The following is a 25,472-nucleotide window of genomic DNA, read 5'->3' as shown; positions in this document are numbered from 1 at the left end:
TCCGGACTTCATTTTCGCTGCGGTATTATCGCAACAAAGTTATATAAGACGGGCGGAGAAAGAGTTATATTGTTGTATTTAAGATTTGAGTAAGTTAGGAAGAAAATTCGATATTTTTTAATGTACAGTCTATAAGATATAATTTATAGACAGTGAGCAACATACACAACACGCCTTGTATCTAAAGAGACTTTTAAGAATAAAATTTGAGGCTTTTAAAAATTTTTGGAAATTTTGAAAAAACTTTCTAACATTTTTCTGTAACCCTAATTCTTTTTATAGCGTGAAGAAAAACAAGTATAGATTGCAGAAATAATAATTTTGATTATGTTTGCATCGAAAATATAATCTTGAAAAAACAATGATGCATTAAAAATTGTATAAAAAATTTTTTAGATATATTTTTGGACTTTCTTAGCGATTTCTGCACATATCGACAAATACATTGCATACAATTGCTACTGCTGTTTGAGTTTTATGCAAGTTTCTAGCAATTAATTTTCACTTATAATTACTGGGTAGAGAAGGAACAAAATGAAAATATTAGTTAATGGATAATACAAGTTAATAAAGATTCTCATGTTATTTTCCGAAAACTATATATAATTGCAGATCACCGACCTTGACTGCTGACGATCGAAGTCATTAAAACGCTCAGCCGAAACATTAATTGGGTTAATCACGATTGTTCATTAGTTCGGTCAATCACCGTAAGTTCCGATGGCTGATATTAATTGGGCTAATTACCTGTGCGCGTCGACTGTAAATTAAGATGGATCGTTCTACGAGTTTCCTTCGTATGTTAGGGATGCATAATTGGTGGGGATCCGTTAAATAGATAAATCTTTTAAACATTTAATAAATACACATACATAGATTGTTCTAAATAAAAATTGTTTAATACACATAATCGCACGTGATAAAAAAATTATGTTTGAAATGTCATATTATTGTAACTTTTAGTAAATTTTATCTTAGAGAGTTTTTTTTAAATCAATTAATAATACACAAATATAGCTGAAATTTTAGTATATAAACTCTAGGAGTTTTTAAATACTATTTTATAAAAAAATCAAGTTTCATCAAATGCTTCTTTTAAGAACTTGGCTAGTTTTGTGTCTGTAAAATAAAAGTTCTTTTTAAAATACGATGTTTTTTGAAAAAAAAAGGACAAGGCTACTCGCGATATGCATTGACCGCAATATAAATAATGACATATTTGGCTTGTACCGAGAAGAACGATACGAAAGAGATTGGCGGGAATGAAAAAAATATAGAGCGCACGCGGAACAAACTGAGCAAAAGTGCAGTAGAAATGGACCAGAAAGGGTATATTGGTACGAGAGTAGAGTCGGGCCGACTATCAGTCCCACGCGAATCCTCGCTTCCGTTCGTTTCCTACAGCCTCATTTCCCTTGTGTAAATATTCATGTACTAGTCAGTGCATATATACAATCGCCCTCTTTTATTTTCTTTTTCTTATTTTCCTGGAAAGTGCTCATTTGTATTGACTGTGCCTATATCGATGGTTGAAAATGTATCATCGATCACCGTAGATATAATCTGTTGAAATTAATTAATATTTTAGTTCAATTTATTCAATGTTGTGATAAATTTTATTTAATTTAATGCTATTCTATTATTAAAGCTACTAGCGAAAGCGTTCACTTCTAGAGAAAAATTTTTTGTTTTATTTAGTAGGAGAAAGAGAGGAAGTAAAAGATTTTTTATTTTTAATTGGAAATTTTAAGACGGAGATTCTCACGTTTTCAGTCACATTGATTTTAATTAAAAATATATAAAAATACAGCATTTATATAATCATGAAGTTTGAAAAGAGACGATTAAATCGACGAATTTTTGATTGAATGTGAAATCATTGATCTAATTTTAATTGCGTCAAGTTGTTATTGAAAGCGACACATGTGCATGGTTACACAGTTGACTATTGATTGTAAAAGTGATGTTCGTAACCACGTAATACAATGCATGGCTAGCCACGAAAACCATCGATCCGCTCGAAGCAGACCAAACTGCTTTTCACGATTTGTTGAGAGTTGTACCACGAAAATGGTGAATCGATGACCTTTCTTCATCAGAGTCTTTATCACTCCCTCTTCTCTTCTTGTGCTGTTGTTTCTGTTCCATTGACTGCGATTGCAACTTGGCAGTCAATCAAAATATTTTTTTTTTTTTTTTTTCAAAACTCTAGTAACCTGTATCTCAATCGCATGCGATAATCTTTTTTTTATCGCGTGGAAATTCCTTCGCAATGGAAATTATCTTTTTTATGATTGATTTGCATAATCGATAAATGAATGATACGGATAGATTTGCGGTATGGTGCCCTATGGTCAAGTGATTGTTTAAAACTGTCGTTTTATTTCGAGATAATATATACATAGTAATTTAATATATAACGTCGCTTTCACTAACAATCTGGTTATTTGCTGTTTTCTACAAATTTCCAGAATTAATGCGCAACTCTTCGTGTTGCACTGATATCAAATCGCTTCCACAATCAAACGTGTTGTTATTTCCATTCTGGCAATTTGATGCCGGTTCTATAATTCTCTATAATCATAACATGCACTAAACGTGAGACAAAATTTTGAATTAACTTTTAGCAAAAATAATATGAAACTTTAATTGTATTTCTGTATATATATAAATTGAAACTTTGACAAATGATTGACACAAACATTCGTAAACAAATGGTATTATTGCGATAGTATTATTCATAAGAACGAAAGATTGAGTTATGATTTTTGATAAGAAATAAACGTAATGATAATCGATATTTATAATAATTAAATTTAATAATTTCATCAAAATGGCACTCACACACAAGAGAGAGTTTAGCTGTTATGTTTTTTTATTATAGAAAATATTACATAAATTTCTTTTTTGTTACGATTATAGAAGGTTATAAACTTTGTTTGGCCCGAGACATCCGATTTTGCTAATTTCTACGAAAACTATCATCGCGTGTAAAACGGGAGAAAAGCGTCTTTCGTGTCGGCGTTTAAATCGATAAAATTACGGTGACTTTTTTTGCTTGTGTCAGAACAAGCATCGCATGCGAATTCTTACGGCCGATCAGGTGATTCGTGTAATGAAAACGACGAAGAGATGTTCTGACAGCGAATGGAAAGACAATTCTTTCTCTCCTAGGGTTTGTTGAATTTTAAAATTCCGAGGGGAGAGTGGCGAATGGAGAAACTTGGAGAAAATGCGGGAGATCGTTGGCGACAGGTAATTGCATTGCAAAATTGCATACAAAGATTCCGAGCTTGATTCGCGGCTGCTTCCCTAAGAATTCCCGTTATTGCCTACCTGTTCGTTTTCAGCTCAAGTACGGGCTATTCTTATATAGGAGAACGAAAATATTCTCCTTTCGCGTGAAGAATAACTCCCGTGAAAATTAAGCGAGAACGCGAGCGACAGATTTAGGTGAACAAAATGAATGTCTTCGTTTTAGCGGTATACGATGAGAGTAAATCCTTCCTTTCATTTATATCGAGTGACTGTACGGTAATCAGAATGAATCGTCGCGGATGATTTATTCACGAAATAAGGAATTCTGAGAGCGTCATTACTTTATATATATATATACAATATTTTGCATATACCTATTTTATATAAAATATATATATATATATTTTATATAAAATAGGTATATGCAAAATATTGTATATATATATATATATATACAATATTTTGCATATACCTATTTTATATAAAATATATATATATTTTTTTTTGAAATAAAATAGGCATACGAGTGTAAAAAAATATACGTAGAAAAATTAAATTCAGTTTTTATGAGAATTCTCTATATACGCGACTCTAATTATATGTTTAATCCTAATACGTCAGATATCGTATTTAATTATACGAGTTGGCTAAACTTGACAATAAACCATCGAATAATATTATATTATCAGGCATTATAATGTATCCATTGGTGGTGTGGTTGTTGAAATGATTGTTTGCCGTAAAATATGAATATCTGGATAGCGGTGAAGGATAATTGTCTCGGGGTTTACTCGCAGACAGGTCTAATGTGATTGGTAGTTCCGGAGCGGACGTAGGTTTCTCAGAGGACAATCGAGTTTGCGCTCCGCTCGCAATTACACTCTCTGCTCGTTACGCGGTTTGAACGCGGAACTTTCTCGCGGCGGCGAAAGACGTCGTGTCCCACACGCCCGATTGAGGCCATTTTCGTTGAGCTGAAAGTTGCATTAATTGCTGGGTAAAGTAAGTTCCGCTGTTTGCTTGTTCATTGTTGTATGCCAGTCAATCAAACAATAACAAAGATTAAACAGTAGCGGCACGTTCCATTTATACATTTGCTTTTAACTTCCCCAATGCAGCCAGGCATAATATAACGCTTTGAATTACTCTATTAATTTAAAATGCGCATCATATAACTCACATACACTATGAATAATAAAAAAAAAATACGTAATTGTATTATAAATAATTCTTATTTACTTTACTAAAGTTCATCAAATACTCAGCCGCTTCGTAAATTATTGTGTATAATTTCACGAAATAACGCTCTTACGATGATAAATATATTTTTTACGGGTACTAAACTGTAACGACCCTCGCGAAGTAAAGGGATAAAAAGTCGTAAAGAAAACGGACAGATAAGAGACATAGAACGGCATCCGTTACTATCTGATTTAAGTAGGACCAAGTGTCTTCCAGGAGAATTTCCTCCTGTTTTCAAATAAATCGCGTAATCTACTTAGAATTTTACGCGCGTACAACGTTATTTAAATAACATCGCGAATACGCCCTCTTCTTCACTTATGCCCGGACAATTCTTTTCATTACGCATTCCATCATGCGTATAGGGCATTACCCTTATTTCGCAAAGAAAAATTCTACTGATTACGTGCGCGAAATGCAGCTTGTAGGCAAATAAAACACAAGCATTTTGATGCAAGTAAATGTGCATACGTTATCTTATATACTAATTTAATTGGTGCATTACGGAACATTATACGTATACAATATTTGCCCATGATGTGGTGGTTACAGTTATTGATTTATACACCTCTTGTAACATAATCACATTTTACGATAATGAATTTAAAATCTTAATTGAGAGTACACGTCAGCGTACTAAGAGAACATACTCGTAATGTTCGATCAAATATCAAGTAGAATCTATCACGTAAATGAAATACAAGCAAGAATAAAGATATACATGATACATATTTGATTTACCATATCAGTTCTTAATTATTTTATTCCTGTTCTTAATTATATTTTTGACATGTCTTCTTTGTATACTATGTTTCTTGCAATCATTTATGTAAATGTATGCTAGCAATATCTACAATATTAACACAGGATACATATAGTAAATATGTATGAAATACATCTTTCGATTACATTGCTAATTATTATTTCTTGAATATTTCTAGAGTATTCAATTCGCTAAAGTATCTTCAGTTTCAACACGGTTCTCTCGTCGTGACCTTTCAGTAATATTTCCCGCAGCCATCATGTCTTGAATTTCCTGTTAACATCGCCATTAATTAATGTTGCAATATCGAATCTAGGATAAAATCTTCTCTGTTCCGTAACAAAATATAAATCACCATAGTTAATCAATCATTACTAATATGTTCAAGTAAAATTACGCATATGCAAATAGAATCATGCTGAATGATTGCACAGGATAAATTTACCTGCAATGTTTTTCCTTTCGTCTCTGGTACTAAAGTGAGCGAATACAGCAGACAGATCATGATGATCACAGCGTACATCCAAAAAATGTATTGTTCGCCTATGATATCTACTAGTGGCTGATAACTCTTGGTGGCGATAAACGCGAAAATAGCCGACGTGATGCTGGCGACGAAGCCAGCCACGCTTTTCAGATTGGACGGAAACAATTCGCTCAGCATTGTGCTCGGCACCGGCACGAGTCCGAAGCACAACGACATGAATATTAGCAGCGATAAGATGAGAAGCCATTCGAGATCACCGGGATCATAATCGCGACTTAGTAGAAGGAAGTGCAAACCTAGCGATAGCATGCCGACTATCACACCGGAAGATGAGATCGCTAGCAGGATTCTACGGCCACAACGATCGATGGCGTATGCGCCGAACCAGCCGATAATTATACCTGTGTCATAATTGGATAAAATGAAAAGGCTTAACTTTTTTATTATTTTAAAATGGATAAAAATGGAGTTTAAAAGATTAGTGTACGTTGTGATTAAAATACGTGACAAGATTCAATTTATTTATTTATTTATTTATTTATTTATTTTTTTTTATGAACGGAAAAAGGTCCCTTTAGTACAAAAAAGAAAGAAAAATGTAATAACAATTTCAATATCAACAAAACAAAAACTCAGAATAGGATGCTGAGATAGAGGATTTATCTTTAATTTTAAGGATTTAATCGTTTTGAACATACGCATGTGTCCCATGAATTAACAAGATAATATAGAAGAGAGATAATAATGACATTATTGATAACGAAATTAATCACATACCAACTGAATTAACGATCATTACTACGGACGAAGGCGCGATCGATGTGACCATCGCCTTTCTCACGATAATCTCCATATAAAATATAATGGTATTTAGTCCACTGAGCTGCATAAACATGAACAGTAGTATTATTATCGTGAAAGCGTTGCGATTTTTCGGCATTTTTATTTGCTCCAATCGTTCCCTTATAGTCACCGCAGGCGTTGACTTCACGAAATGCTCTACGGCTTCCAATTCGCTTTTTACGTCGGATTTTCGAAAATACCATTGAATGGCTTTTTTCGCTCTGGAATTATATTAGTAAAAAATGCAATACGTAATTTTTTTATTTACATAGTTATCACAAAAATATTTTTCAAGAGCTACGCCTGTGTGGTGGAGTACTACATATTTCATCATAATGAGTGCTATATAATGAGTAGCTGTTGAACAGCTTGCTTTTTCTCTGACTTCCCGATTGTTTGTCTTTTTGCTTCGACTCATTTTATTTCAATTAACTTTTAATAATCAACGCGTCCGAGATGGAAGATTAAATATAATAAATTTGTTTTATATGTATAAATTTATTCCATTATTATATGTATAAAAAGTAAAATAATCGAAATGCGGATATTAGTCGGAATAGGAATATAGGTCAGAATAAAATATGAAATATTTCTCATAAAATATTTATGTATTTACCATCTAATCTTAATAGTATTATATATTGACTTTTTTATTAATTTTTGAAAAACTACATAATTTTATTTAAAAAAACATCGAGAAGTTTAAGAGCTCAAAAAAATATTAAAAAAAAAGTAAAAGAAATAATTTATTCGTAAAATGTACTTTTTCGAAACATATTATTTTTTTTACTTTTCCCCATCTTCAAAAACAATGAAAATATCCAAAAAGAGCACAATATAAAGGTTGCATTCTATATATAAATATAATTATATATTTACTCTGCTGTAGATTATTTGGCATATGGCGCAATTAATTTAAATGAATTAAATCAACCGATAATTTGTGCAATATACTGCTCAATTACTACACGATATTATCATTACGGAAGATTTATCGAATCAAACTTATCACTCTAAATGAACGCTTATCTTCTTTCTTTGGCAAGTCATATCAATCACCCATTAAAGATACATACTATTATTACGTCGAAAAACACTCGTCCTATATAGTCGCAAGATCAGTCATGATTCGTTAAATAACAAGGTTTGAATATAACTTCGAACAACAAATTGGCGAAACAATTACACCAATTTTTTTATATTATATATATGTATATACAGGGTGGGTCACCTGATATTATCATCTTGATTTACATCAATATTAATATTTGTAGAGATAAATGGATTAAAATAAAGTTGCATGGTTTTAAGGGGGACATAAGATGGGTCAAACGAAATTTTTCTAGATGGAGACGCTTCGGAGATGTGAAGGTGACCTTTAACTTTTTAAATGGGAACGTATGTTTGTTTTTTTTTTAATAGCAGGATTGTGGTATATTTTTTTCTGAATACAACTATCTTAGTTCTTAATGATCAAGCTTTTTTAGCTTTTTTTTCTTTTTTTTTGTTTTTGTTTGTATTTATTTAAATTTTGTTTGACCCATCTTATGTCTCTCTTAAAACCATGTAACTTTACTTTAATCAATTTATTTCTAAAAATATTAATATTGACGTAAATCAAGATGATAATATCAGGTGACCCACTCTGTATTTATCTATAAATCATATTTACCTTTCCATATCGTTGCGTCGCACGTAATAATGCGGTGATCGTGGAAGAAATACAAAGGTAATAATATAGCATATCGTCAATATCGAGCTGATAATTCCGAAACACATCATAGGCATATTGGGACCCATTATATTACCGAAGAGCGTGCCCAAAGGCATTCCGTTGATAATCACACTTACTAAGGCCCCGCGGATTGATGGTGCCGAAACCTCACCGATGTAAAGCGGAAAGCAACTAAACACCATTCCCATTGATATACCTGATTAATGTGATATAATTTTGGATAAAATTATATATAGGTTGAGATTATTTCCCTAGAAATATTAGCATATGACGACAAGTTCAATGAAATCGTGAAAAATTTACATAAAATTGAAAAAGATTATTTGAATATAGAATTTAAATACGGGAATAAAAGGCAATATACGATAATGCCCTGCGAACGATTATATTGGCGAATCGATCTAATCTGCATATAAGCGCTCTTGGTAATTAATAGCTTTAATTAAAATTGCTACCTGAAAATATTCTGAAGACATACAACCATGTGACAGAATTGGCGCAAATTATGCAAATCCATCCGAAGATCATTGGTAATCCGGTTAACAATACAGACATCTTGCTGCCAAGATATTCCACGAAGAGAGATCCAATGACGGCACCGAATAAACGTCCGAGTGGTAATAGAGAGGCTATCCACGACGCTTGATTATGCGTTACGGGAAACGGCGGATCCTCGCTGATTAATTGCGCTAAATAAGGCGATGTCCAACCGACTGCGAGACCAATACTGATGCATAACAGGCTCACTACGGCACAATATTTCGTTGTATATTACAGGAAGACACAAGTATATTCTGTTCATATTTCGTCAATTTATCAGACAATGTGGAATATCATCTTTTTTTTTAAGAGCGCAAATCTTCTATCTTAAATTAAAAATTGAAATATATATACATAAATCTTTCGAAAAATTAACTAACCTATTAGAGTAGCGAGCCATTGAGGCCACAATCGAAGTAGAGCCTCGTACATTATTATTATTTTGATTCCACCTATTATAAGCGTATCTGATAGAAATGTAAATGCGGGAGATAAGAGAGAATTGTTATCGCGTTTCTGTTTTTGCGGTTATCCATATTCTTACAACAGTTATATGCATTGCACGTGAAACCAAGAAATCATCGGACGCACGTGACATTTGTAGGATAGGTCGAATATGTTTCAGAAATACGTTTATGATATACTGAGAAGACTATGGTTATTTTCGATTGAACTGTCACTTCATTGAATTCGTCGGTACTCGTTTATTTCATATGGGCTGCAGCGCGAATATTTTTCATCTAGTTAGCAATGAAAATCACTTTTCGACGATGTCGATCTCGCGACGAGTTGATTGTGACATTTGTCGATAATACAAGTTTGATTCGGGAATATTCATTCTCGAATAATGACATTGCTGGGTTTTACTATGATATGCGATAAACGTATTGTGAAATGTGTAATAATAATATAATAGAACGTGCTTATATAATTATTTAAATTAGATGCTTTGATTATAGATTATAGGTATAAGAATAAAAATTTCGACAATAGGTGAAAAGTTACATATACATAATTTATATTTGTTCTCCTAGCAAATGTGTTCTTGGTATACAACGACGTCGCTTTGGCTTTTTCTGATTCAGGGAAGCAGAGTGCATGACATTTAAAATTACATAGCTCGTTGTATACTTGTTGCATAAAATTTTCCGAGTTTGCACGCACAAATTACATATTAATATTTCATGCTACATTAACTTTTTTATTTATTTACGATGTTTATATATTTATTATTGTATGATTATCATATGAATAGATATTATCTTTGTATGAATGTAATTTAAATCGCTTTAATTTTTCACGCAATGCGTGATATATTTTATTTATTATTATATTTATCTATATAAACACCGCATCACTTTTCAACAAGAAGCATGACGAATAAGTGTTTCTGAAATCTGATCCTAAAAAGATTACAATTTCAGTTTTGATAAAATACAAAGCTTTGAAACAAAATAATGGGAGTAACTTGAACGAGAAGAACACTAAAAAAGACTAAAAAAATATTGATATTTTATCGGCTTGCAAAAAAAAAACATGTTAAGCTTTATAACAATGCACTGATACGACTAACGGTATACAGAGTCTTGTTATAAGTATACACAATACTAATGTAATAAAAAAACGACAGCTTTATTGCGCGTAGAGCAAATCATTAAATGTATAACATTTGAATATACTTTGCCACAAAAATTGCTAGCACGTTTGCTCAGTACAATTGTTAGAACTATAAATTATAATTTTGATTTCTGCTGTCATTATGCAAACTAATTTTGCAAGATTAACATCAAATAAGTTTCTTAGATAATCGTGTAATGTTGTGATTTCACTTTTTAGTTCGTTTTATATATAATAAAGTAATCGCCTATATTTAAACAAGAATAAATATAATACTTTTCATTGGAGAATATCGCATATGTATCTTATAGTGGAATTTAATGCATATTTACTTATATAAACTTTATTTCACTCTCTTGTTTTGTGGAATATAGCAAACTTTGTCAACATTTTTAACGGCGTGCAACTATTTTTATTTATTAAATTCAGAAGATCTTTTTGTATCACTCTCTTTTAATTCTTCGCAATCAATAACAGTCTAATTTAGGTAAATTCGTTAACAATGTTAACAGTGAAAAGATAGCTGCTTTCTATTTAATAATTGAACGATCGCTCGATAAAGCCCATACTTATTCTTGTTAGTGTATGCGTACCGTTGAAAAGTGCCAACGTGCTTCTGTAACGAACATTAAGCGGATTTTATACCGTAACGTAAAGGATCGATTATTAGTTTAAGATTGAGAACTTATGTTCAATGATAAAAACCGGTAACAAGCTTATTTTGTGCGATTTAACGGAGGTGAAAACTGTTGCACGACGCGATGCGATTTTTAGAAGAGCAATCTTCCAAACGCGTAGTTATATGGCGGGTCGGCCGAGCAATGCTGCGAGCCATGGAAAGTCGAACTAACTTAAATGGGACGAAATAAGGTTACGTCACACGAAGGGATCCGTTATCCTAGTCTTACGACTGGAGGATAATAGCTTTCGAAACGCAGTCTCGGCGAACTCCCGTTCTCGCCCCCGTAGTATAATACTTCGTTGTTCGTCGTCGTTGCGGCGCGTCGTCGCGGCTCCGCTTCATCTGGCGTAGAAGAGGATGAAGAGTGCGCTTCTCTATATATACACGGCATTATCTGTGCTCGACGAGTTTATGGTCCCCGACACTCCCACTTCCGCGTCTGCCTTATTCTACTTCCTTCGGGCCCTCCATTTTGACGCTGCTTCCCGTACTCCTCGTGCAGCCCGGAGGATGGCGATGATCGTTAACCGCCCAGGTTCACCCGGTGCTCTCGTGAAACGTCCATTATGCATATTGCATTATGTAATTAAGGACTATAATACAATAAGTCGATTTTTGTTACGTTGCTATCGCGATGCCTGCTTTCCTTGCGCCGTCGTATTTTTGCAATCTCGAGTTTCGATCCACCCACGGTTAACGATTTATCGCGCTCACCGTGAATGGGACGGTGTTCGGCTTTGCAAAATTATCGCTGTTATTTATCGCATTTTAACTCAACAGCTTAGCAAATAATAACGCTTAGTATCGATACGTACATATTGCATCCGTTTAGGAATGTATATGGCGTGTAAGAATAATATGCAGACTTATAGGATTATACGTGCATCTTTAGTATATTATGCATAAACACATATTGCGGCTTTTATGCTATTAAAATCATTTGAAATAATATATGACGTTTCGATAAAATATTGAATAAATATTTGTATATAATGGCACGACACAATGTCATATATTCCATGCAATCAAATCGAAAGGTAAAATATTTTCCAATCCGATTATCTGCAATATTGTTTACGAGATAGGGAAATATCTCAGACACACGCTTACAATATTTCCTGTAAATAGGAAAGGGTCAGAATTCGTTAAATATATTTCCTACGTAGATGAAGGCGGTATATGACTACATGCGGCGCTGGTAAATTACATGGGATTTCCTGCGCAGAAGGAACTTACAAAGTGAAGATTCGTGTTGCGCGCCAACAGGTCAGCCGGGAATGGCGATCATTTACTTTACAAGCTTAAATAATTATTAAAAATGTACAAGTTTCTTGGCTTCTTATAACAACTGAAATAAATTACTTTTCTTTCAACACATCGATATTTCTGCCAACATTGATATTATTTAAAGTAACTGTGCGTAAATTATCAATTTAGGAAACTTGATTTTATAATTATTCTGAAAGTTTGCGTAAACTCGATATCCGATAGTTTGTAAACAAATACACGCGGTGGTCCTATTTAACGTAACGTTTTAATCGATTTATACTTTAATCCGACTCGCTTCACTGGAAAGAGATACGTCAATACGATCAGACTTGAAAAATCTTGACAAAAATTTTATTCGTCTGCCACTCAACTAAAGGTATTCGATAATAAGAATATCTAACGAAATTCAATTATACGATTCTCGTGGGCAGGTAACCCAATTTGCACGTCATCAAGCCGCACATGGCGAAACTAGTTCGAAGATTCCCACCTCCCTTCTCTCCCCGTCTCCACATCGGTATACAGGATCCAGCTATATCAAATATTGAAGTTTCTGGATTACACCGGACTACTCTCGAGGACGACATATAACTCGCGTCGACCTCGAACTACGTATCTACGATTCGTCTGAACGACGGATGTAATTGCTTGTAATCTACCGCGACGCGGTCGTATTACGAAGTATCGGTACGATAGACTATTTGATGCGTATTCGTCAACATTATCGGCAAACGTCGTTCAAAAATAATTTACGAATTCGAACTGCGAATAAGATATAACGTCCGTTCTATTTATTATATAAAAACTCGATATACAGCGCATAAAAGTAATAGTATACTAAACCATTTCCATATTAAACTTTATATTTCATATTTTACATCATATTAAATATCAATAATACACATACTTAATAACATTACATATTTTAAATCGAAAATTTAATATCGCAATCTATATTTTATGTCTATCATTATTTGCTATTGTTAATATAATATTGACTATTGAAAGTGTATCTCTCTTCTTTATATGCTTATTAAATTATTTAATTAGCATTGCAGTATTAGCGATGCTAATACTATGCGATTGTTGGATTTTACAAATATGTTAATATGATATATCAGTATCATAGCGTCGGTGACGCTCGCAATAATAATTGATGTGTTAATTGTAATGTCAACGATATTTGTGTTTCATGATTAATAAAGCCTATAAAATTTCATTCAAACGATGATTATAACTTGTGCATGATGATTATAACGGCAAGATCATTGCTATCGATTTATCTATTTCTTGATCTGCTCAAGCAGATTACTCTCCTTGGTTCTCTGTTTCCTTCCTCAATTCCTGGTTGTCTATCTTGTCGCAAGAGAGCTTTTCGAAGTCTCTTTGATGTCATCGTCCAATAATCGTGATCAAACGGACCGCAGAAAGCATTTCCCGCTTTTGCTTAATTCGCGTCTACTTTTGTGATGTTAATGTAATACGTCAACCGAGTATATTTTATTAATTATACTAATCGACAAAATTTAGCTTTTCTCCTAGAGATAATAAATGTGCATGATTTTAGACTCTTATGTGTGTCTTACTTAATAAAATAAGATAAAATAGAAGAAGAAATATTAATATATTTAAATATATTTGTTATTGCAAATTGTTTGATTAATAATAACGCAAAATATGGTGATATTTAATGCCTTATATATCATAATAATTTCTGTATAAAAAAATGTGAGTTTTATATATATATATATATATATTAATTACGCGGTGCACAGAGAAAGCGCTTAATGTCATTTGATCTTAAATTCATTTAATGAAGTGAAAAGACGATTGGAATTTTTCATTTTGGACTTCGCGTGACGGCACCTATCAAATTTTTTACATGTCAGCAGATCGTCTTTACGTTGCGTCATCCTTGTTCGAGGGAATTAAAGGAGAGACATGCTCGACTTCTAAAAGTTACGCGAATTTACGAACGCGTTTCCTTCCGCTGTATTAGCTGCCAGGAGAATTCATGCTGTTCGAATCTCTTCCTTCCCAATCCCGGTCTATTCGTACTCGGTTGAACGTATTACATGCGAACATTTTCCTATTCCAACCGCTACTCGGTTAAGCGCAACGATGAGTAATAAGGCGTAAAAAGCTATTAAATTGGCCGATGAGATCTTTCGTTCCGCGCCAGCTTCATCCGTTCTTTCTCTCGAGAGATCTGTGGGACTTAAAAAGCCTTCGACTCTCAACCGATGAGGAAGATGAAAGCTCGAGGTTGAGGACATTTTCTCGTCTTTGCATTACATTTTTTTGCTATTTGAAGCAGCTGTGTTTAAATAAAAACTGCAGTTTCCTTGTAATCTCTTGATTATATATTTTACGCGAATTATTTTTAATACATATATACATACGTATATGTGTGTGTGTAAGTAAGTAACTTATTTTATACTGTATTTTTTTTTTCCTGTAATAACGAATGAATAATAATTTCAACTTCTAAGGAAAAGTCTCTAATCCAAAATTCTGAAAAATTCTGAATAATTTGGAATACATAGACAACGTCTTGATAAATAATACGTTTATTTTTTTTGCTGCTTGAATTTATATTGTGTATGGGTGTGTGAAGGAGATGCATAATTTTTCTTTATAACAATTTTTCTTTTGTTTTTCTCTATAAAATATTGTTGTCTATAATATATTTTTTTGTGAATAATAAAATAAAACTGAAAAATATTTTAATTTTGAGAAGTTGTTTTTATTCTCAGAATTAATTTAGGCAGCAAAAAAAATTAATTATCAAGATATTTTCTATTTATTTATAAAGGCATCTTTTTTATACTTTTTATTTGAAGGCTTTGTTTTATAATCGTTCTGAATTGAAAATATCGCATTTTAATAATGTCGCAATTTTCATGACGATATAAGAATATTGGAAGCTGATATTTATAGAGCTTACTCTCGTCTTATGAAAACATTACAAAAAAAAGAAGAAAATAAATTTCGTGCACGAGTAAAGAGCGCAACGGGTCAACATCACCATGGTAATAGACACTGGTGGCGGGAGGAACGGTGACGGCGACGGTTTCGCGAAGGTGGCGGCGGAGGTGATGGTAGTAGGGTAGGTGATGTTGGTGCGGGGTGAATGGGTGGATGTGGGTGGCGGTAGGTCGACCGCGCGGGGACCAGGGGATAGCCCCCGGGTTAGGGGCTGACGGGTCGTGGCGGGCGGAAAAGGGGCGACTCCGGCAGTCAGCGGGTTAGTGCCGCTCCGTGCGGGCGAACGCGAGCCCGTACGCGTGCTTTCGCAAAATATTTTTTGGCGAAAATTTCTCGCGCTCATTAACGTTATTTCAAGCGATCTCGCGCGACAGATGACACGAATGTATCGTGGATTCGATTCGTCCGTCTGTCGACCTCGCCGGCAGCCGTCGTCCCGCGTTATCGCACGTGAATCTTCGTATTCGTACTTTTTTGGGACATTTGTTAAAGACTCTCTCAGCATCTCAGCATCATAATCGCTAACGAAATGTCGGGTAATTTTTCAGAATTGTTAAGCAATTATCGCGTGAGTGTTTCACGCGACTGCGTTGCGCGCAACCAGGATTACGGAGTGATTATTGATGTGATGGATGAAGGTTTTTAAATCACGTGTCATTAAAGTGTCATCTGTATGGGCAAGATATACTGTTCGAGTTTCGACTTGTTTTAATTCACCATAAATATAATACTGCGAACTGAAATAATCTTATGTCTGTGAATTTTAATATTCATTTTGATTAAATAATATTAAAGAAGAATTATGTTATCGGAGTAATTAAACGTATCAAATCTTAAATGCTAGTTTCCAAAGTGTGAAAAATAAATACTTTACAATAAATTCGAGCGCATTTTTGCCTCCTCATCATAGAGGAAGCTTTGTTCACTTCTGTAAGATCAGAAGTATTATTATACATGAACATTATATTACTGATCGCGCGTGACATGCTCTCGAAAGTCTCGCAAGTACGGTTATAGCGAGTAAAATTCCTCTTTCATAAAAACACACCGCACATCTTAAATATTTCGACATCGTAGCGCGCAATAGAATAATGAAATAATTTGTTGTTTATATACGTTAGTTTAAGAAATGTTAGAAAATCTATTAAAAATTAATGCGACGAACGAGCGATCGGTTTCCTTGCATATTTCGTGTTCATAATATGAAATTTTCGTTCCGACTGGTTTCGGTTATTATTAAAATTTTCGCGAAGCATCATCGTCATCGTGCTTCGTTACACGGTATTTGGCAATCAATGATGTATATCAGGAATAACATTTGTGGCTTTGCACGTACACGTTACATTACATCATTTAAGATGTAATTACGCGCGTGAACAAAGGAAAATAATATTGTTTTGGTGCAAAATATATTTTCAAATTGTAATGGCTTCGAGAATCCTTCTTTTTCGTTCTTTCTTCTTTTTTACGTTTTCCTTTTATCCGTGTACTACTACATTTTTCATTACGATAAATAGCAATTCTTCCGGCAACTCAAGATTCTTCTTAACTCGTAAGAACAAGAACGGGATAACAGGAGAGTCTTCGTAGAGTCGAGTTTGTTCTCCTGAAAATTGTAAAAAAGCTCGCTATCCTCTCTGTTTAACTGTTCTTTTTCTTTTTTTTTTTTATAATAATATATTTAGTTAACAGATACGTATTATTTTACAAACAATAGATAGATATAATAAATAAATATTTATTTATTTCCATATGTTATCGACTTTTTCATTCCAGAGAGAGGCAATGTATATTATTACTACATGTACAATTTTCATTTTATTAAATGTTTTAACAATAATTTTTCTCTGAAAGAATGTTTTACAAAATAGGTACAAAATACGTTTTACAAAAGGTACGCGACATAATTTTCATTGCCTCAAACTTTCCAGCGAACTCATCTCGCAATCGATATTACGAAATGATGTTAACAAGCCATGGAGAAAGGCACATTTGGCGTAATCGTCATTCTCTGACTAGTGCAGATCGGGGGCGATGCAAATTCCGGCTTGGCTCCCGGTTAGTGTAACGACCGATAATTTCATTCGCAAGCTCATTATGGAAATGGAAACCGTTTCCATAGAAATTACATAATTAGAATATGGTGATGGTTTGTCCGTGTCCTGCCGACATTGAATGTAATCGAAATTTGGGATAGGACAATCGAGAACGACTCAAAGATCATGTATTGATAGCAAAACGGGCTTAATGCATCGTAAATAAAAACATAATCCGCATTCGACGAGATGTTGCTTGTTATACAAAATGCTACGTAACGCCGAAATGGTAAAGAAACCGTTCCACTGCTTAAATGTCCGCAAGAATAATGCCAATTTCACGTGACTTGTTAACCGAGACCGTTTAACGTTATTGCATCGTGAAGAGGAATAGGATGCGATTAATTTTACGAAGAATATATATTACCTACGATCTTTTTTACTATAATTGCAAGTTTGTTTGCTCGACATAACAAATATCGATAAATAATTAGTCTTGGCGAAGATTAAATAAAACGTGATAGTTTGCAGAGCTAATATCGGTTTTTTTTTTTTTTAATTTTCTTATCAGTAAAATAAACAATAATAAACGTGAAATGTATTCTTCATCTATTTTTACAAGTACATCGAGCTTTACAATAACCATCGGATTCGGTAATGTTTGTTAAACGTAAACGTGTGTCACGTCGGCGAGTTATAAAAAAAACAGAACGAGTTGTCACGTACGGCACGACAGAGAAATTAACCTGTTGACAGGTGCGTAACCCCGAAAATCGATTGCGTATGTACATCCGATGCAGATGCTTGCGACAACGCGCACTACGTGCGACGCTACGTGTGTTGCTATGTGTGCACTTGACTCCAGGCATTTGCGGCATGCGATTATATAATCGGTCTTTTGCCAGTCTCGATGAACAATGCCGTAATGCCGTAATTACTTTTGCTTTCTTTAATCGTTGCTCAGTAACACATGTTAAGCGGTGTCGGTTAAGCATAAATTGTGAACAATCCAAGATACTTTTGCATTTTAATTTTATTTTGTCTTTTTTATATCTTTTTCTTAATTAGATTTATTTTATTTCTAATTTATTAAAATTAATTTCCATACGCGCGTTATTAAAAAGGAGATTTTGAATATAAATGTATAAATATACGTCCGTCAGATCATTCGTGAAAATAATTCTCGATATTACTGCCAATTAGTAGAATGAATACGAATACATGTAGCAGATACTCTTTGCAGATATAATTTGGATGAAATCGTTGAATAGTGTTTGGCGGAAACATTGCTGCTATCTAGCGCTTCGAGCGAACCTAAACGAGCATATCTCCCGCGCGTTTCAGTGGATTTTTTCATCGGCGGTTGCATCTGTGTGTACCGCGAAATTGCATTACGTATGCCGTCGTTGTTTCCCTAAAAATGGGATAAGTCGTTTAATCCGTCGTAACTAGAAACCGATTTATTTTCTAATTCAAGATCGAAAAAAGAGGGAGACAGAAATGACCGTGTAAAATTATAAAACCGCATTTTATTGTTTGAAAAAAAAAAAAAAGAAAAATTGACATTATATTTATATTTAAAATATATACATTGCATTCGATTGTAATGAGGCTTGAACATTTTATAAAATGTCAAAGTGTCTCTTTTGAACAAGTTTAACGTTAATCTTTAACATCTGAACGTTCGCATTAACGATATTTTAAAAGCTATTCATCGGAATTCCTTGAACGATCATTGACCCAACTTGTAAAAAATTTGCAAAAGTTTCGAGAATACGTGCCGTGACTTTCGTACTGCAGATTTTTTGCTATCAAAGAGACTGAGAACTTTTCCCGATCGACCGGAAGTCGTCGCGCGAAATGTGTTCGCCCTTCCAAAGTGGCAACGTGAAATCTTCCACCAGGCACCAGTTGAGCCGATAGAAACCCGGGAATACAATATTGCTGCACGACCTACCGGAGGATCATCTATTAATTAGCAGACATGTATACTCACGTACACGGAGATAACGGCATGTGCTGTTATCTCCCCACCGTTCTCTACCTCGAACGATATCGTAAGTATTTTTATATTAGCCGTGTTTACGAGCGAATAAAACGTTGCAATGAACGGATTTCGTTCTTACGCAGGCGTTTGAAACTATTGTAATACTTTTTCTCTCTCGTATTCGTTTTTCTTTGAGTTATTTTACTTATGGGTATATCAAATGTCGATTTTACGGGATTCTTGATATGATACATAAGAGATTCATCGTGACATTTATGGTACAGCGGGTAAATTTAGTCGGACAAAATTTCGAGTGTTCGCGGAACGCCATTGTAATTATTTCTACAGTTTCGAATATCTACTTTACTGTCCATTGTTGACATGAAACTTGTGGGTGACGGAAATGGGATAATTAATTCGGGAAGTCAACTCGACGTTCGCGAGAAGTTTCGTATGTAGAAGTTAAGCGAAGCATATATTTCAGCGCACGCGCGTGTTACTCCTGGGAAGCAGCGGATTTTAGCGTAATTTTAAGGGCGATCACACCGCGGAAGCGAGCGGAAGGAAACGACTGTAACGCGAGGCTGGACTTATTCAAAGAAAAAAAAAAAGGAAAGATAACAAAAGATTTTGCATAATAAAGCGGTTTAAGCGCGATTCGGTAGCTACGCGTTGTTGAAGATTGTACATGTAAATTCCATGGAGAGGTTATCGGATAAACGAAGGGTAAACTGCATCCGCTTGCATCTTCCGGTGAAACTGGCTTTTTATGTAACATGTTTCGCAAAAAGACTTCATCGATCGACGCATCATATGCGTCGTAATATCATTAACGTTATTATCAAATAATCCCTGTCTCGTCGCTCTTGCACCTATAACTTTAATCAATATTTACGTCAATTTAATAAAAAAATTCTTAGTATATTTATTACTTATTTATCTCGTTTTAACGTAATCAACGTGCATAGATGTAGAAGCAACCGATGCGATCATAACAACGGATGCGCGCGTATGATCGAAGAATATTTTGATTTGTATCGCAACAACAACATACGATAATGCCATGTCTTTATTTATCTTCTTTCGCGTTATTTTTCATTTGACCGGAACAATCGACGATATTTTCTCGGGCAGCTTGCTGTTGCGATTTCAAGAAAATCTCGCTGTATGTGAAAAATCTATCGTCGATTTCATTTTCTCGTCGCGCCAGCTGCCCGCCCGATTCGATTCGACGCGGCGTTAACTTTTTGGAAAAAAACGAAAGAATGCGAGAACAACAAAAAAGGGACGAGGGATTGCGAGCCCCTAACTGGCATATCGCTGTGATTTATCCGCGACTCGTGATTTGTCGATCGGCAATGGCGAACGGGGCAACAACAATTAAAGTAGCACAATTTGATATTCCGTCGTGCGCCAAGCGACGATTTACGCGCGGACGACGACGTCGAAGGGCAGAACGAAAAATTGATTACATAAAGTGTCGTATCTCTTTGTGACACTCACAAAAGAATTATATGGAAACTCTTCATTTCACCCCTCTTATGTGACAGATATATACTGTTTACGAATAAAAAATCTATTACATGGAAAAATTCTTTACGCACAAATCTTTTTCGGAATCCATATTCTTGTGGCATAAAAAATGTGTGATACTTATTTTACTTACTACCCTTATTTTTTTTTTAGATATATTGTATACATGAGTCAATATGTTAAATCGAATTATTTGATTTTTTTTTTTTTTTATTAGAATAACAAGTGATAATTTTACTGTTGTTGCTGAATTTAATTTACCGGAGGCAGATGCGCGATAGTGTTTGAATTGGAATGAATTCGCCGAGGAAAGATTCCGCAGGATGGAAAAATTCGCCAACGAGAGTGGAGGCAAATGGCCATCGAGATTATCGCGGTTTTACGCTACAGTTGGCTCGGACGACCGCTGGGTATCTAGCTGGCTGGGCGGTGGTTCATTTTAACCGTCGTGCGCAGAACGCAGATTAAATCGGCGCTGTTTGTTGTACTGTCTGCTTTTGAGCCCCGACTCTCCACTTTATTGTTCACTGTTTGTATCGTCGCTTGAATAACGTCGCGTGACCGTGATTAATTCCAGAGGCGACTCTTCTGTCTTTCGTTTAGTTTGTCTTAACTCCTTCGGACGTTTCCTGCAAATTGCCATGCAAGATCTATGTATCTTTGTATCGCGTTATTAATTTTATTTAAAGCAATTTTAATCTCTAAATTTATTAGTTTTAATTTATCTAAACATTTAACGCTCTGTATTTGAAAGATTTTTGTCGAAAATACGTAAAGCCGGTACATGTCTTGAACTCCGTAAAATAATCGAAAAAAACATTTCGAGCTAATAAGTTTACGTTAACATGTCATAAACAAAAATTTTTAATTTTGAAACAAAAGATTATCTTTATCTTTATTGTGATATATGTATTAATTATCAATAAATAATAAAAAATGTAATGAAAAAAACTATAAGACTTAAGGGAAGAACATTATATTAATAAAAAAATTGAAGAAAGGATCACGAAAGAGAGAGTAAGGATAGCATAGAGCAGAGAATGCGAAGGAAGCGAAAGAGAGTTGTTTCTCCAGGACGAAAGGAGTTTTACGTCTTTCCATAGTCGAAGCGTGAGAAAAAAACATTCGCAACGTCGAATCGACTTTTCCACCTGTTTCCATCCTGCATATTCTGTCTCTTTTCTCTCTGCTCGCTCGTTGGTGACCGATTTACTCTTCGCGCGGACTGTCTCCCGAGGAAAGTATCTTTGCATTTGTTAGCATCTGCCTATACGATGCCCTCCTTTCCTTTCAATTGATGGTCTCGCAATAAAGAAAAAAACGAAATATAGATACGCGCATTTGGAAAAGAAAAAAAATATATATATATTAAATAGTTATCTCCGCTCGCTTCTGTATTTGTAATCTATGTGAAATATTATAATTGTAGATAGAATCGTAAGAGATTATTAAGCAACGTTTGATATTCGTGCGGTGTCGTTTCCTGCTTCTTCTGCACTATTACAAAATAACATTTCAACAGTTGTCGTTCTTTTTCTGTGCCACGTTTTTCCCTCGTCGGCTGCATACTATGCAACTGTACTGTTCTCGTCCGACGGGTTTATTCTTCACATCTTTTCCTCTCGTCGAGTGCCTTTGCATCTGCCAACTCCCATCCAGTCACTGCTATATATGCGCGACGCGCTCTTCCTTTTCTTCGCTCACCATACTCCGAATGCCGCTGACAAGAACAGAAAGTTTTGTTTATTTACTGCTCAGTCCTGGTAATCTCGAGAGATGATAAGCGAGCTGTGTGATTTCATTATTTGATGTGAGGAACATTTTGATTAATCAAGATAGAGCAGTACAGAGAATAGCAAGAAATTAAAAACGATTTTAATATAAGATTTTAAAGAGCAATGTACGTCACTATTTAAATTTTTCGATTTTATCTTGATCAAAGTAATGTGCACTCCGCTTTTCTCTGTATGAGTCGAACATTCTCTTCGATTTCAATAAAAGCATTTCTAATGTCCTCCTTTTTCTCCGTAGTATTACCTCACTGCGCGTTACTGCAGCAAAGCTTCCTTTAAGACAAAGTTCGACAATACACAAGCAGAGAAGAGCAATGCGATTACATGTGTATGCGACAGCACGGAAGCGAAATGAAAATAATGTCAGACTTTCTGTTAATTTCACGAGCATTAAAAATGCACAAGTTACATATTTTAAAAAGAAATTCTAAAAAATTATTTTAATAATTATTTTACATGGAAAAATTCTTTACGCACAAATCTTTTTCGGAATCCATATTCTTGTGGCATAAAAAATGTGTGATACTTATTTTACTTACTACCCTTATTTTTTTTTTAGATATATTGTATACATGAGTCAATATGTTAAATCGAATTATTTGATTTTTTTTTTTTTTTATTAGAATAACAAGTGATAATTTTACTGTTGTTGCTGAATTTAATTTACCGGAGGCAGATGCGCGATAGTGTTTGAATTGGAATGAATTCGCCGAGGAAAGATTCCGCAGGATGGAAAAATTCGCCAACGAGAGTGGAGGCAAATGGCCATCGAGATTATCGCGGTTTTACGCTACAGTTGGCTCGGACGACCGCTGGGTATCTAGCTGGCTGGGCGGTGGTTCATTTTAACCGTCGTGCGCAGAACGCAGATTAAATCGGCGCTGTTTGTTGTACTGTCTGCTTTTGAGCCCCGACTCTCCACTTTATTGTTCACTGTTTGTATCGTCGCTTGAATAACGTCGCGTGACCGTGATTAATTCCAGAGGCGACTCTTCTGTCTTTCGTTTAGTTTGTCTTAACTCCTTCGGACGTTTCCTGCAAATTGCCATGCAAGATCTATGTATCTTTGTATCGCGTTATTAATTTTATTTAAAGCAATTTTAATCTCTAAATTTATTAGTTTTAATTTATCTAAACATTTAACGCTCTGTATTTGAAAGATTTTTGTCGAAAATACGTAAAGCCGGTACATGTCTTGAACTCCGTAAAATAATCGAAAAAAACATTTCGAGCTAATAAGTTTACGTTAACATGTCATAAACAAAAATTTTTAATTTTGAAACAAAAGATTATCTTTATCTTTATTGTGATATATGTATTAATTATCAATAAATAATAAAAAATGTAATGAAAAAAACTATAAGACTTAAGGGAAGAACATTATATTAATAAAAAAATTGAAGAAAGGATCACGAAAGAGAGAGTAAGGATAGCATAGAGCAGAGAATGCGAAGGAAGCGAAAGAGAGTTGTTTCTCCAGGACGAAAGGAGTTTTACGTCTTTCCATAGTCGAAGCGTGAGAAAAAAACATTCGCAACGTCGAATCGACTTTTCCACCTGTTTCCATCCTGCATATTCTGTCTCTTTTCTCTCTGCTCGCTCGTTGGTGACCGATTTACTCTTCGCGCGGACTGTCTCCCGAGGAAAGTATCTTTGCATTTGTTAGCATCTGCCTATACGACGCCCTCCTTTCCTTTCAATTGATGGTCTCGCAATAAAGAAAAAAACGAAATATAGATACGCGCATTTGGAAAAGAAAAAAAATATATATATATTAAATAGTTATCTCCGCTCGCTTCTGTATTTGTAATCTATGTGAAATATTATAATTGTAGATAGAATCGTAAGAGATTATTAAGCAACGTTTGATATTCGTGCGGTGTCGTTTCCTGCTTCTTCTGCACTATTACAAAATAACATTTCAACAGTTGTCGTTCTTTTTCTGTGCCACGTTTTTCCCTCGTCGGCTGCATACTATGCAACTGTACTGTTCTCGTCCGACGGGTTTATTCTTCACATCTTTTCCTCTCGTCGAGTGCCTTTGCATCTGCCAACTCCCATCCAGTCACTGCTATATATGCGCGACGCGCTCTTCCTTTTCTTCGCTCACCATACTCCGAATGCCGCTGACAAGAACAGAAAGTTTTGTTTATTTACTGCTCAGTCCTGGTAATCTCGAGAGATGATAAGCGAGCTGTGTGATTTCATTATTTGATGTGAGGAACATTTTGATTAATCAAGATAGAGCAGTACAGAGAATAGCAAGAAATTAAAAACGATTTTAATATAAGATTTTAAAGAGCAATGTACGTCACTATTTAAATTTTTCGATTTTATCTTGATCAAAGTAATGTGCACTCCGCTTTTCTCTGTATGAGTCGAACATTCTCTTCGATTTCAATAAAAGCATTTCTAATGTCCTCCTTTTTCTCCGTAGTATTACCTCACTGCGCGTTACTGCAGCAAAGCTTCCTTTAAGACAAAGTTCGACAATACACAAGCAGAGAAGAGCAATGCGATTACATGTGTATGCGACAGCACGGAAGCGAAATGAAAATAATGTCAGACTTTCTGTTAATTTCACGAGCATTAAAAATGCACAAGTTACATATTTTAAAAAGAAATTCTAAAAAATTATTTTAATAATTATTTATATTAAAAAAAAAAAATAAATATTCTGAATAATATAATCATTTTTA

General features: G+C 34.5%; 1 protein-coding gene across 13 annotated transcripts in view; it reads left to right on the top strand.

Moving 5' to 3' along the window:
* The window catches only part of LOC115246207 (disks large 1 tumor suppressor protein), a 496,657-nt gene that overhangs the window by 35,134 nt on the left and 436,051 nt on the right, over positions 1–25,472 (top strand). The window contains exon 1 of one of the 13 annotated variants that reach the window (XM_029824885.1): positions 19,176–19,517. The exons of the other annotated variants lie outside the window; for them this stretch is intronic. Coding sequence (XP_029680745.1) covers positions 19,445–19,517 — 73 coding nt within the window. The 5' untranslated portion in view covers positions 19,176–19,444. Of the gene's footprint in view, positions 1–19,175; positions 19,518–25,472 lie in introns of those variants that run through there. 13 annotated transcript variants of the gene reach the window in all.

The sequence above is a fragment of the Formica exsecta genome, unplaced genomic scaffold (assembly GCF_003651465.1).
Source record: "Formica exsecta isolate Colony F162 unplaced genomic scaffold, ASM365146v1 scaffold140, whole genome shotgun sequence".
Lineage (NCBI taxonomy): Eukaryota > Metazoa > Arthropoda > Insecta > Hymenoptera > Formicidae > Formica > Formica exsecta.
Note: the sequence above shows the minus strand (reverse complement) of the source record. Positions and strands in the feature narration are given on the sequence as shown.